Raw genomic sequence first — 14438 nt, forward strand, 5'->3', positions numbered from 1 at the left:
TGTGTAAAATGTTCCTCTCTGCTAGAAAAGTTTCAAACTCCAGGGAAGTAAATTGACTACCATTATCTGAAACCAGTTCTTTGGGGTTACCTTCTCTGCTAAAAAATGAAGAGAGGAACTTAATTACTGTAGCAGAAGAGATTTGCGATGTAAACGCTCCCTCAGGCCATTTACTGAAATAGTCTATTAAAGTGATGGCGTACTGGCAGTCACTTGGAGCAATAACAAAGGGTCCTACAATGTCAATTGCCACTTCTTTCCCATGCAGATTCAGGAAGAGGAACAGGCTGTAATGGAGAGGTACATGTCACTGCTGTCTTGTCATGCATTTGACAAGTGACACAGGATTTTATGAGTACTTCAGTTTGAGAGTCCATACCTGGCCACCAATACAGATCCTGTAGTAGTTGTTTGGTTCTGACAATTTCTTGATGAGTATCGTGTGCCAGGTAAGTTTTTGGTTCGAGGACACTAAGTAATGCTGAGAGAAAATAGTCTACCGTCGAAAAAGATGCACTCACTTGTGTCTGGGCTACTGAAAAAAGGAGAACTTACCTGTGGGGCTGCACGTTCAAGTTGCGCACAGACCACAGCCCTTTGATGACGTTGCTCACCACGAAAGGACTGGGAAGAGCAGGATACCGTATTGCTCGATGGTCTGCAAGACGACTCTCTTTCGATTATGAACTGGAATATAAGCCTGGAAACCAAAATGTGGTCGCTGATTGCCTTTCTCGCCCACCTTTGCTTTCACCAGATGGTCCACCGGAGGGTGAGGATGTAGTGGTTGCGCTTATTACAAGCACTCTCACTGCAGTTACAAGAGAACAATTTCAAGCTGCTTGTTCAGGGTGTCCAATTCAACAAAAACTACGGGAATTTCTGACAAAGAGATGGCCCAGTAACCCTAAAACCTTGACCCAGTTTTGCTGCCTTATTTTAGAGTTTGGGATGAACTTTCTTTGATGGCTGTGTGCTACGAGGTACATACTGGCTCCTCGTGCCAGAAGAATTACAGTCAAAACTCATACACCTGGCACACGATACTCATCAAGGAATTGTCAGAACCAAACAACGACTATGGGATCTGTATTGGTGGCCAAGGATGGACTTTCAAACTGAAGCACTCATAAAATCCTGTGTCACTTGCCAAATGCATGATAAGACAGCAATGACATGTACCCCTCCATTACAGCCTGTTTCTCTTCCTGAATCTGCATGGGGAAAAAGTGGTGATTGACCATGGGGTAGGACCCTTTGATACTGTTCCAAGTGACTGCCGGTATGCCATCACTTTAATAGACTATTTCAGTAAATGGCCTGAGGGAGCGTTTACATCGCAAATCTCTTCTGCTACAGTAATTAAGTTCCTCTCTTCATTTTTTAGCAGAGAAGGTAACCCCAAAGAACTGGTTTCAGATAATGGTAGTCAATTTACTTCCCTGGAGTTTGAAACTTTTCTAGCAGAGAGGAACATTTTACACAGAAGGTCATCCCTATATTACCCTCAAGCCCATGGGGAAATCAAACAGTTTAACAGAAGTTTGAAAGAAAGTTTGCAAACGGCTAAACTGGAAGGGAGATTGTGGATACCCTTCACTACTGATTTCTTGCAAGCATACCGGGCTACACGACATGCCACAACGCAAAGATCACCCGCAGAGTTACTGCATGGGAAACGGATGAATACTAAACTGAACATTGCTGGATTGTTAAAGGCACGACCTGATGCCCCAACCGAGGATGATGTGGAAAAAAACAGTTGAACAGAACCAAGCAAAATCTAAGGCTTTCACAGACAAGCGCTGGGGTGCTAAGGAACCAAAGTTTGAGTGTGGTTCCTTCGTTAGAATACGAAAATCTGGAATTTTACACAAAGGGGACCATAAATTCACAGCTCCTCTTAAAATCATAGAGAAGAAGGGACCTTACACCTATCGACTTTCTGATGGGTGGGTATGGAATGCTTCTTATCTTGCACCTGCCTATGTACCAAGAGGAGAATCTGCCAACACCCAGTCGGTATTGGATGACTTCACCATAGTACCAACACAACAAGACATTGCACTGGGACCGGGGCTTGAGAGATGGCCTGTCAGACCCAGACGACCACCTGTCTGGACTAGAGACTATGTTATGTAGTATCTACAGTGTTTTCAGTGTAATACTTCTGCCAACAGTATAGTGTCTTGTTTCATATTTGTTCCTGTGGTTAGAACGATAATGTTTATTTTAAATGGGAGAGTTTCTTAAGAGCGGAGGGAATGTGGTGTTTAGATGTTGCTTGTAATTATTAGAATTGGGAGCACTGGCTGTTGGGAGTCTGAAAGGACAGAAAACAGAAATGAGGTGGGGGAAGTTGAGGAGGCGGAGTGAGAGCTACAGAGGGTGCAGCAGCAGCTTGGTAAAGAGGTTTCCACTTTAAAAAATAAAGTCCTGTTGAAGCTTGTTAGTACCTTGCCTGGTTGATACAACATTCAGAAGGAAACTGCTCCCACTAAGTACCTTCTCTAGACTCTAGTCCTGCAAATTGTCCCATATAGGTAAATCCTGAGCTTGCATGGAACCCTTGGGCTTCCGTGGGGTTCTGTGCAAATCCAAGGTTCCCACCATGCAGAGCTCATTGCAGGATCAGGCTTTAAATTGCTTCCCGTGAACACTACCAAGAACAGACATTGCTAATTCTGCTAGTTCTCAATCACCTGTTGCATTAAGCCAAATGTTTTCTTGTAGTGAATTACCCATAACTAAAGAAAGTGCAAGTGGAGACATATTATATGTCTATTGGAGGGAGGAGAATGTGAGGGGAAATTAATCTAAAATGACTTAACCAATTTGGAATCAGGAAGATTTCCATCTTAATGAAATCCTCCCAGTTCAGAGGTTTTTAGAATTGCCAAATGTATTAATTATTCAATAGTCAGTCTTACTTCAATAAGAGTCTGTCAGGGTTCTTTCCCCACTCTGAACTCTAGGGTACAGATGTGGGGACCTGTATGCAAGACTCCCTAAGCTTAATCTTACCAGCTTAGGTTAAAACTGTCCCAAGGTACAAACTTTGTGTTGTCCTTAAACTGTATGCTGCCACCACCAAGCGTTTTAAACAAAGAATGGGGAAAAGAGCCCACTTGGAGACGTCTTCCCCAAAATATCCCCCCAAGCCTTACACCCCCTCTCTTGGGGAAGGCTTGATAAAAATCCTCATCAATTTGTATGGTGAACACAGACCTAAACCCTTGGATCTTAAGAACAATGAAAAAATCAATCAGGTTCTTAAAAGAAGACTTTTAATTAAAGAAAAGGTAAAAGAATCACCTCTGTAAAATCAGGATGGTAAATACCTTACAGGGTAATCAGATTCAAAACATAGAGAATCCTTCTAGGAAAAACCTTAAGTTATAAAAAGACACAAAAACAGGAATATACATTCCATCCAGCACAGCTTATTTTACCAGCCATTAAACAAAAGGAAATCTAATGCATTTCTAGCTAGATTACCTACTAACTTAACAGAAGTTCTGAGGCTGCCTTCCTGATCTGTTCCCGGCAAAAGCATCACACAGACAGAAAAACCCCTTTGTTCCCCCACTCCCGCTCCAGATTTGAAAGTATCTTGTCCTCTCATTGGTCATTTGGGTCAGGTGCCAGATAGGTTACCTTAGCTTCTTAACCCTTTACAGTTGAAAGGGTTTTGCCTCTGGCCAGGAGGGATTTTATAGCACTGTATACAGAAAGGTAGTTACCCTTCCCTTTATATTTATGATAGAATCTAATTAGCTTTTAACGGGCTCTCCTGTAAGACACTAATATAGTTCATCTTTTTAAAAAATTGATAGCGTCCCAAATTTAAGATTTGGGGCAATACAGAGATTAATACTAATCCTAGCCATTGAGTAATTAGATTGTAACCCCAGTAACAGGATGTGCTGGCCTTTTAAGGCATGCTTGAGGTCTAGTGCTACTGTTCCAAGTTTGAGCCCAGATCAGAAGAATGCTGGAATTTGTAGCTCCCAGAGCTGATGGGTCTTGCAGGCTCCAAGGCAAGGTATGCTGGGAAGAGAGCAAAATACACATATATGGCTGCCTGTCTTCAATACAAGGTTGGGCTGGGAAGTAATAGGAGCTGCACACATGCTCTCCAGTAAGAACATTGGAAGAAGCCGGAGAGGGAGCCAGAAGGGTAGAGCAGAAACCATGGAGATACTTATTTGGGGTTCTTAGTTTGGGAATCCCAGAGGGCAGAGATATAGTAGGGAAGGCTGAAAGTTGAAGCCAGACAAATTCAGACTGGAATAAGGTGCACATTTTTAACAGTGAGAGAGTTAACCAACCTTTGGAACAATCTACCAAGGTTTGTGGTGGGGTGTCCATCACTGGCCATTTCTAAATCAAGATTGGATATTTCTCTAAGAGATCTGCTCTCAGAATCCCTTTGGGAAGGTTCTCTGGCCTGTGTTGTACAGGAAGGAGGTCAGATTAGATGATCAAAATCCCTTCTGGCCCTGGAATCTATGAATGAAGCAAGTGCCATGGATTTGGAAGCATAAAGGCCTCAAGGCTCCAACTGAGCACTTAATGTCTTTTTCAGAACCCAGTCCTGGACCTTTCAGTAAAGAGTGAACAGAAAATCCCCTTCACTCCACTGCACCAAAGGAAGAAGGTTTGCACACATCTTTTAGAGAACCTGTGATCTAGAAACTGGATGAAGAAAGTATTTGACTTGGACTCTTGTTTCCCTAGGTGGAGTGGGGTTTTATTTTGATTGGAGAGCTAAATATAAACCAAGGTCAAAGACCATTCAAACCCCTGAGTGAAGACAACTGAGTAAAACAGGACATCGTTTGTCCTGGATGACAAGATAGGAGATTACAACAATTATGCTCAGTTTCAATTTAGCAGACTCCTGAAGGTTATAAAAAAAGGAATTTATGTCCTCTTCATTCACAAATGGACTCGGGCAAGGAGTTTGCACTGGGACATACAAGTTTGAGAGAGGTGGATAACTTGATGAAATAAGAATTCACCTAAAATAAGGAAAGTCAGAAAAGTTTCCCCCTTGCTCCCCCTAAAACCAGCAAGCAAAACAGTGCATTCTGGAGGTCTGATCCATTCTCAACAGATGCAGCAGGCAGCATGGAAAGAGGGCAGCACTATTTGCTATAGGCACTGGGTTGTAAAACGAAACCAGGTAAAAATTAGCAATGTTGACTGTCAGTTATGTAGAACTTTTCATCCAGAAAGCCCGACCTCTTTTAGTCTGTAGTTCATGTGCTCTTTGAGTATCTATGAAAATAAGGTTAAATGGTAGCTTATGCAACTATTTACTTGCACTAGATCTCTCTCTGTGTACTGCTGAAAGCTCCAGATAAAGTGTGGTCCATGATAAACAAAAGATAAAGCTGCACCACAAACTGTGGAATCCTGTCTGTAGTCAGCTGCCATCTTCTTCAGTAATTGCCTCCTGTTTAAGAGGCTGATATAGTATCAATTTCCTACCTGCATAGTAAGTTTTAAAATAGGGTGAAAGTAGAAATACAAAAGAGCTTGTTCTATGCATGCTAGGGAGTCCATCCCCATACCACCACCAAGCTGGCTTGCCATACCAAGGACTTCAGGAGGTGCTGGATTGTTGAAGGAGTTGGGCTGAAAAAGCACAAGCAGGGAAGATGTGGTGAGTGGGCAAGTGTTAGAATTGGGATGTGTTTGGTCGGGAAGCAGATTTAACTCGTAGTTAGCTGTGCTCCATCCAGACAAGTGTTATGGAATGGTTAAAGAAAGAAACAACCACCCTCACCTCCCCACCCCAAATACAGACCTACCCCAGAGCTCTTCTTCTCTGGATCCGCAGCTATGGTTGCTAGGGGTATTTTAAAACTTGCCAAAAAAAAAAATCTTTACAAGGGGGCCAAATTCTGCCAGTGTAAATCCAGTGGCTCCAGTGGAGTTATTCTGAATTTTCACCAGAACAATATAGACTCTGGCCTTGTGCATGAAAATCGTGTCCCCCCCCTCTGGGGTGAAACATGAGCACCTGTTTAAACAGGGCACAGCAGGACTGCTGTTGGAGCAATCATTATATGGGCTCAGGTTTTTCTGACAAACTCTTTTTGCTACAAATTTGTGCACAGAAACTTAGAATTTGCCAGTTTGATCCCTATGTTAGTACCCAGGAGCCACATTAAGGCTCAGGGCCCCATCATGCCAGGAACCACACCAAGTTCCCTCCCTCGAGTGAAACTTTGCCAACCTCTGCTGGTGAAAGCAGCTTTTTGCTCCCAACATGAGCCAAATAATTTTGGGGAAAGAAGAGTTTTCTAGCGACAGTATGCAAGGTGGGGAGTGTTGGCCTTTGTTTTCCACAGGAGAAAAATTCAAGGCAAACACTCAAAGCATTTAGTGTTTTTGCAAAACTGTAATAAACAGCTTAGTTTTTGCCATGTGGGAGTATTATACAGTCTAATTGTCTGTATTATTGTCATGCTGCTCACAAAATAAAAACATGAATGGCAAGTTCTATAGCTATATTAAATGAGGACATGGATAATATGATCCTCATTTGCCAAGAGATCTGACGAGGCTCAGTAAACACAAGCTTGACGCCTGCATGGATTTCCAGAGGTCTCTTCTACCAGCATTCCCTCTGCTTACCGACTGACCTGTTCTTCCATAGCCCTGTACCCACTGAACAGATGCTGCCTCCCTAGGGGAACTCAGTGCTGGCAAGAACTAGGAGCTGTGGATGTTTTACTCTGTTAAGATAAGTCCTCAACAAAGTGAGGGCCCCAGACTTACAGGGTCTCAAACCTCTTCGTACAAACCCTACTAGGCAAAATGAGGGGAGCTAGACTGAGCTGACATTCTGCAAGTGAATGTGCAAAGCACATTGAATAAGTATCACTGACAACAGCAGTCACTGCAGGGATTGCTCCCACACTGCACAGCTGGGGGGCACACCTGACTTAAGGGAAGGCAAGAAACAGGGCCACGCTTGCACTGCCTTCTTTACAAGAGGGTGGCTTTGCATTGCCCCCAATATGCGCCGGGGCTGAATGCCACAACTTGCCATTCAGTGGCCTAGATTTCAGGCTTAAACTCTGAAATCTTGGCCACTGAATGGCAAGTTGTGGCATTCAGCCCCTGGCGGTCCACTTAGTGTCTGGTGTAATGCAATTCAGTCATAGACTCTAAGAAGAGTTTTTCCTTCCAATACCATACAGTCTTCATGGACAGATTATTGTTCAGACAGACGAGTCTAATAAGTGCCTGACTGTTTGCACTGGGTAAGGAGGACCGTGGCCTCCATTACACATAAAAGGCTAGAACCTGCTTTCAGTCAAACCAGATTAAATCCAATAAAGTCACTGAATTACTTTGGATTTACTTTGGCATAACAGCAGAATTTGGCTCAAACTACTGAGATCACATATTATTACTCACTTATTAGACTCGTCTGTCCGAACAATAATCTGTCCATGAAGACTGTACGGTATTGGAAGGAAAAACTCCTCTTAGAGTCTATGACTGAATTGCATTACACCAGACACTAAGTGAACTGCCTCTAGGAAGGGTTTAACATGAAAATTACATGTGTCAAAGAACTCTTTATATTCATGCTTATGGATTGCTGGCGCAAGTGCCAAATGAATATAATCTACCCTCTTGGGACACCTGTGACAAACTGTTTCAGGGAGCTCAAATTTTTGCTAGTGTGCATACATTCTAAATAATGGCAGGCAGTTGATTTCTGTAGGGGATCCCCAATGGCTAGGAATCAATGATGCATTTAAAACTGATAAATGAGGTTTTCAGGATACTCTTAGAAAGAGCAAATGCTAGTTACTTTAGTTAGGATTTGCATTAATGAATGGGTGTTTTGTTTAGAGGTGTAGCAGAGGCGAGTTATCCAACTGACAGCATTGTTTTGGGGGGGGGGGGGAATGAAGGGAGGGAGAGCTAGAATTTTGTACACCAGGGGAAGCCTAATAAATTTTAATGTACAAAGCTTCAGTGGGCAGACTCCAAGGGGATGGGTGCCTTGATCAGCTTGCAGTAGAGCAGTGGTTCTCAACCAGGGGTTCAGGGCCCCCTGCAGTGCCGCAAGCAGGTTTCAGGGGGTCTGCCAAGCAGGGCCAGTATTAGACTTGCTGGGGCCCAGGGCAGAAAGCCGAAGCCCCATCACATGGGGCTGAAGCCTGAGCAACTTAGCTTCTAGGGGGCCCCTGTGGTGTGGAGCCCAGGGCAACTGTCCTGCTTGCTACACCCTAATGCCGGCCCTGGGTTTTATATGCAGAAAACCAGTTGTTGTGGCACAGGTGGGCCATGGAGTTTTTAAACACATGTTGGGGGAGGGGGGTTCAGAAAGAAAAAGGATGAGAACCCCTGGAGTAGAGGATATGGCTGAAACAAACATTCCTGCCCAAAGGAATATCACAGCTTGTGTGCCTTGCCCTATTTCCAGCCGTATGCTTAATTTCCCCAAACACCAACTTCCTGCCTCAGTCAAGGGCTTGAAGCAGAGATGCCAAAATAAGACGAAAGGCTGTTTCTGACCCTGATGGAATCTGGGCAATCTTGTGGGACTTCCAAACTGCCACGCAGCCGCTCATCCAAATCTGGAGTCTTTGCCCTTAACTAGAGAAGGGGATTTCCCGAGTTTGCATCCATCACTTCACAGTGTGCATTTGTATCCCTGGTTTCAGAGTAGCAGCCGTGTTAGTCTGTATTCGCAAAAAGAAAAGGAGGACTTGTGGCACCTTCGAGACTAACCAATTTATTTGAGCATAAGCTTTCGTGAGACGAAGTGAGCTGTAGCTCACGAAAGCTTATGCTCAAATAAATTGGTTAGTCTCTAAGGTGCCACAAGTCCTCCTTTTCTATTTGTATCCCTGTTGCTGCTGACAGACTCCAGGAGCATGATTCTTAATTACTCTGCTTCTGCACTTGGTGGAGAGGCTGGTGGGTTTAGCTTTAAGTTACCTTTTGCACTTGGGGCCGTGCAGGGGCCTGTCTTGTCTCTGTGTTAACCTCAGGCATGTCTACACTTCAGTCCAACGTGCGATCGCAGCTCAAGTAGATGTGCACCGACGCTACATTGACCCATGCTAGCACAGCTCAGAACAACAGAGCTGGTGCTTCAGCACCGGCTTCAATGCAGGCTACCTTGGGCCCCCGGCATGCTTACACAGCCCACACTGAAGCCTGTGCTACCATGTCGACGCCGCTCTTTTTTAGTGGAGCTAGCATAGGTGTGTCTTCCTGTGCTCCCATCACACCTAGAATCGCAGCATAGACAGGCCTCAGAGCAGGAATACGCAGACCCCAAATTAGCGCTCAACATTACCCAGAAGAGCCACAGTACTGTGAAGTCATTGTTTCATTTACTATAGTAAGAGTATCATAGTCTCACAGCAAATAAGTTAATAATGCAATGCCAGCTGATAACTTAATTGGTTAATGACATAGTGAAAGCATCCTGATTGGTTAATAATTAAGTCACAGTGTTTTAATATCCTGTGCTACAAAGAGCTGAAGGAGACACACTACAGAGACACTTGTGGCTCACGGGCTTCAGCGTACCACTGCCTTAGAACATCCTTGAAAAGAAGTGAACAGCAAATGTGCGCTATACTCCAGCCACACCTCAATCCACCCCTGCTGGGAGCAGGATGGGCATAAGACCCGTGTGCCAGCTGTGAACTGACTGGGGAGGCATTCTGAGACTATCCCATGCACAGAATTGTTCAACCTACTTTACAACTTGCCAAAACAGCACAAAAAAGCCTTAATGCGATGGAGGATAAGGTTGTTTTGGGGACTAAACCTCCCAGCGTCAGCTACAGCAGAGAGCTCTTACTACCCCAACTGGAGAATGTAATATGTCAGCATGACCAGCACTCTGAAATTGGTGCTGGAAGTTAGGCTTCCAAAACCTCACTTTCAGAAGTGCTGAGCACCCACAAAACCCATGGACTTCAAAGGGAAACGCAGGTGTTCAGCACCTTTGAAAACCAAGCTAATTTTAACTTGAATTCTCAGTGATTGAAGATGTAGTATTGGGTTTGTCATTCTACTGTGATCAAATGTAAAACTCTCTCTCATCATTTTCTACTCTGGTCTCAAACTTTAGCCAGGGCCTCAAATTGTCAGCTTCTAAATCAAAGTGAAGGATTCTTGCTCCTATTTAATTGTGACAATTGAGGTTTTTATACTGCTACTACTTTGGAATTCATGAGATAAGAATGCAACACTTGCAAACTAGAGTTTGAGGACTTGAATAAGTCAGTTGTGTTAGGTGTTGGGGGTTTTGTTAGTGCAGATGGTTAATGTGCTCAGTGAAGTCACAAAGCTGCTCCCAGCAGAGTAGTCAGGAAGACAAAGGTTTGTTACTTGCCTAAATCTGTAAGACAGATCACTCTCTCACTCCTACAAGCATAAGCATCATGCACTGGTCTAGTCATGCGACTCACTGACTCTTATGGAAGTCACACGGCTAAATCTCTCTTCATGCTTCAGATACTGAGGTAAATAGCTGGAAATTAATGCTAAATTAGCCCCAGTGCCTGTCTGCATCCTTTATTCTATAAGGAGAGATATAAACAGAGCCAGGCTGTTGTGCCCTACAGTTTCAGGGACAGAGTGCTGGACATAAGCAAGTCCGGTGCTATCCACGCTCTACAGGTCAACTCAGAATGGCTGGTATTTTTGTAGGTTTGCACTAGAATTCTGAAAGGAGCAAAAGGAACAGACCTTGTGACTTTTACCATAAACGTATTATACTAAAACAGCACATGATATTCATCTTCTCAACTCTGAGGACAGAATGGGGTCTTATATATAATGAAGATTACATTAAACAGTATAATTTATCATGCTCCTTATTGGTGCAGAACTGAGCAAATTAACTTTAATTTGTCCCTTAAAATTTTGCTTTTAAATAATCACTGCCCTCATAGAGGCATCAATAGCAGAAATGAGTAAAATCTGACTAACTCAACCCATCCAAATAAATCTTCATTAGAGGGCCTGTCAGTACTGCCTTCCACCAATCCAGAGTGGGTGTCATTACCAATAGGCACAAGGATTTCACTTTATAAGCACATGCATGGCTTCCTCAATGTAAATCCATTTTAAAATACAGCTGTATTTGCCACCTATGATGTTGTACTCCATGTGTTTTATGGAAATATGCTAATGAGTGTGACTATAATGTAACTGGGCTAAAGGGGGCTGACCTGTGCTCTGGGACTGGGGGGCATTGCCCACCCACCTGTCTAGAGCTCCAGAGCTGGGGAAGGAAGGCTGGCAGCCATGCAGGGTGGGGCCTCGGGCAGAAGGGGCCGGCCGGGCCAGGGGCTAGCCTCCCCGAGCCTGTGGTTCACCCGCCTCCCGCGTGTATAGAATTGTTGAAATCAAACTGGATAGAATTCTAGCACCATTACAATTTGAAAGCTGACTGTCTTGTTTTTGAAGTTACTGAGAGTTAACAGAGAAGCTTATGCACTATGGTAGCAGCAAATTAAAAAAAAGCACAATTAAAAGAACACAGGACTCAGAGTTCAATGTGGAATACAAAGATGAGCAGAGCAGATTGTGTGCATAACTTCCCCTGAGAATAGAAGCTCAGACAGGAAAAGCTAAAGCCAAAAGTAGACCAGTTTCTGTAGTCCTTGTGAAACTGGCACTCAGACAACAGTCGAGTGTTGAGCATATGTCAATTTGACGATGAGAAATAGTACATTAAATGATTGGTTCTTTATCCAGTTAGTATCAAAGCAACGTACATAGTTACATTATGTTGGGCTGCTGAGACACTGCAAACCAGGAAATGTTGGACAAACAATAGGCCACATTCTGCTCAGTTACTGATGTAAATCCAGAGTAACTAAATTAATAGACTTACAGAGAACTTGACACTAATTGAGCGGAACTGCACTTTGGCTTTTATGGCTCTGGATACTACAGTGTGCAAAACAGAGTTGTCCTGTCATGGGAGTATGGTACCGTTCCATGTACGAAGAGGAGACTCCTGGCTTGCTGCTGGGCCAGCTGCCATCTTGTTTCAGTTCAGATGCAGAATGCTGGTGGGTCACTGATCTCTCCTGAGGACTTCATACTCGTCCTTTCTGTGAGCCAAATTTGGCAGGGCTTTAAATGAAGCAGAGCTCTCATTGGCTTCCCATGGGAGCCTGGCCCTATGAAGCCTGCATACTTTAGACACTTGTTACTTTCTTTCATCTCAAGAAAGTTATCTAGTATGAAGCACAGCATTACTCTTTACAGACCAGATCTTCAGCCTCCGTAAAACGTCATAGTTCTATTTACTATTTAAATTGAGCTATGCCAGCTGAGGATCTGACCAATATCATTATGAAGATTGTTTTAAAATATCCATTCTACCCCTCCCAGGAGTGAGTCGGTCACACAGGCCTGGTCTACCTAAAGACTTAAGGTGTGATGGTAGTCAGCATTACAGCTAATCAGGAGTTCTTCATCAGAACCAACAAACAGTTTATCAGTTTGATAAAACTTTCACCAAAAAGATTTCTAGGGTTCAGAGTGGAATTTCTGGTCAAAATGAAGGGGAATGGAGTGGGGGGGAGGGAAGGGAGACCCACCTCAGAATAGCCAATACCCACTGAGAGGACACTCACTGGGGAGGTGGTAGTCCCAGGTTAAGTCCATGTTCTGCCAAATTCAGAGCAGGGATTTGAATGCAGGTCTCCTATACCCCAGGTGAGTGCCTTAAGCACTGGGCTGCAGAGTCTGTGTGTGTCTCTCAGCCTCTCCCGAGTCTATCAGGCGGAGCTGGGATTTGAAGTTGAGCCTCTCACATCCAGGGATGTGCTCTAACCACTGGACTATTGGTTACTTTGGGCTGGGCCTCTCTAATTTTATTTTTTTTTTAAACTAAAAAAAAAAAAAAGGAAGGGTCTTGGTTTCATTCCTCTTCAGAAGGCAAACAAATGTCAAAACCTCACAAGATTTTGCAAAATGGAATTCTGGTTTCCAGCCTGCCCTAGTTACCAGGCATTAATTAACAGGTCCTAAAACATTTCAAGTCTGGTCTAGACAAACAGATTTTAAACTTGGCCAATTTAGTCCGTGTTCATGCTGAGCTACCTTGTGCTACCACCCGTTAAATTCTGGACTAGACTTCTGAATCCCGTCTGCAACTCTACATGGCATGCAGGGACATCTAGTTGCTGACTCCTATACTACAAGTAGACTTATCTGAGTGATTGTTGTGGACAGCATCTTTCTCCTGGGTTTACCTCCTTGCAGCAATAAATGTCCCAGCCGTAACACTATTCGGAGCCACCAAATGGTGCTTTAACAGCGTTCAAGTCAACAGAACTTGTATATTAGTTCTTGTGGGGTGAGAGGAGGAATTCTGTACAGTTGTAATGCAGTTTTCCATCTTGAGCACATCAGTGAAGTCTCTTCTTCCTTGGTTTCTCTGTCTTTATCTTACAAGTTAGAGCTGATGCATACAGTATCATAGAATATCAGGGTTGGAAGGGACCTCACAGGAGATCATCTAGTCCAACCCCTGCTCAAAGCAGGGCCAATCCCCATTTTTTCCCCCCAGATCCCTAAATGGCCCTCTCCAGGATTGAGCTCACAACCCTTGGTTTACCAGGCTAATGCTCAAACCACTGAGCTATCCCTCCCCCCTTCTATATTCATGCAAACAAACAAAACAGTACATGGTGCCAAAACACAACAATGGCCAGGTCCAGTTCCAACAGAAATGGAGTACGTACCAGAAGGATAAAATGTACAGCTGTCAACCCAATTGAAACACCTTCCAGCATGTGAATAGGATGAAGTTATTCTAGTCCTGGGTCCTCGCCTAAAATGCGGATAGTTTGAGAAGTTCGATGCATGGGTTTTATATTGTGCCTGCCCATCTGGTTTCTAAATGCCCTGTACGATTCAATTGGAAGTGGCAAGAACCTGGCCTACAAAAATCCACTGTTTCCATAGCAACCTGCACAATGGCCATAGCTCAGAGACAGCACTTTCTCTATGGAGATCCTCAATTCAGCTATAGAGTAGACAAAAAAAACCACAAAAACACAAGCAAGCGGCTTGAACTTTAAAAAACACCTACCAGACAGTCACCTTTAATCCCTCCTCCACTGCAGTAGCTATTTCTGAATGTTTGTGTTACTCTTAAGAGCTTTAGCCACCCTATAACTATGCCAACATGTTGTGCTCTTAAAGATAAGATGGTCACAGCTGTTAATTAAAAACAGAGAAATCTCTCTTCACTAGACTTCAACATGTATATTTGGCTTTCCTCCTTTGTCAGCTCCTAGGGTTTACTGACCATGGAACCTTCTAGAACCAATGATCTGTGCAACAGGGTCTGGATCCAGGCAGTAGGACAAACTGAGCAGACCCCAGAGCCTGAAAAGGCAGACTGCTTCTTTAAG

At 43.8% G+C, this 14438-nt stretch overlaps 1 protein-coding gene across 1 annotated transcript in view; it reads right to left on the reverse strand.

Moving 5' to 3' along the window:
- Positions 1-13829, reverse strand: part of NECAB2 (N-terminal EF-hand calcium binding protein 2) — a 359662-nt gene extending 345833 nt beyond the window's left edge. Inside the window, exon 1 of the mRNA XM_075118339.1 lies at positions 13764-13829. Within this exon, the coding sequence (XP_074974440.1) occupies positions 13764-13814 (51 nt within the window). The 5' untranslated portion in view covers positions 13815-13829. The remainder of the gene's footprint in view (positions 1-13763) is intronic.
- Positions 13830-14438: the final 609 nt, after the last annotated feature.

This window comes from Caretta caretta, chromosome 12 (assembly GCF_965140235.1).
Source record: "Caretta caretta isolate rCarCar2 chromosome 12, rCarCar1.hap1, whole genome shotgun sequence".
Classification (NCBI taxonomy): domain Eukaryota; kingdom Metazoa; phylum Chordata; order Testudines; family Cheloniidae; genus Caretta; species Caretta caretta.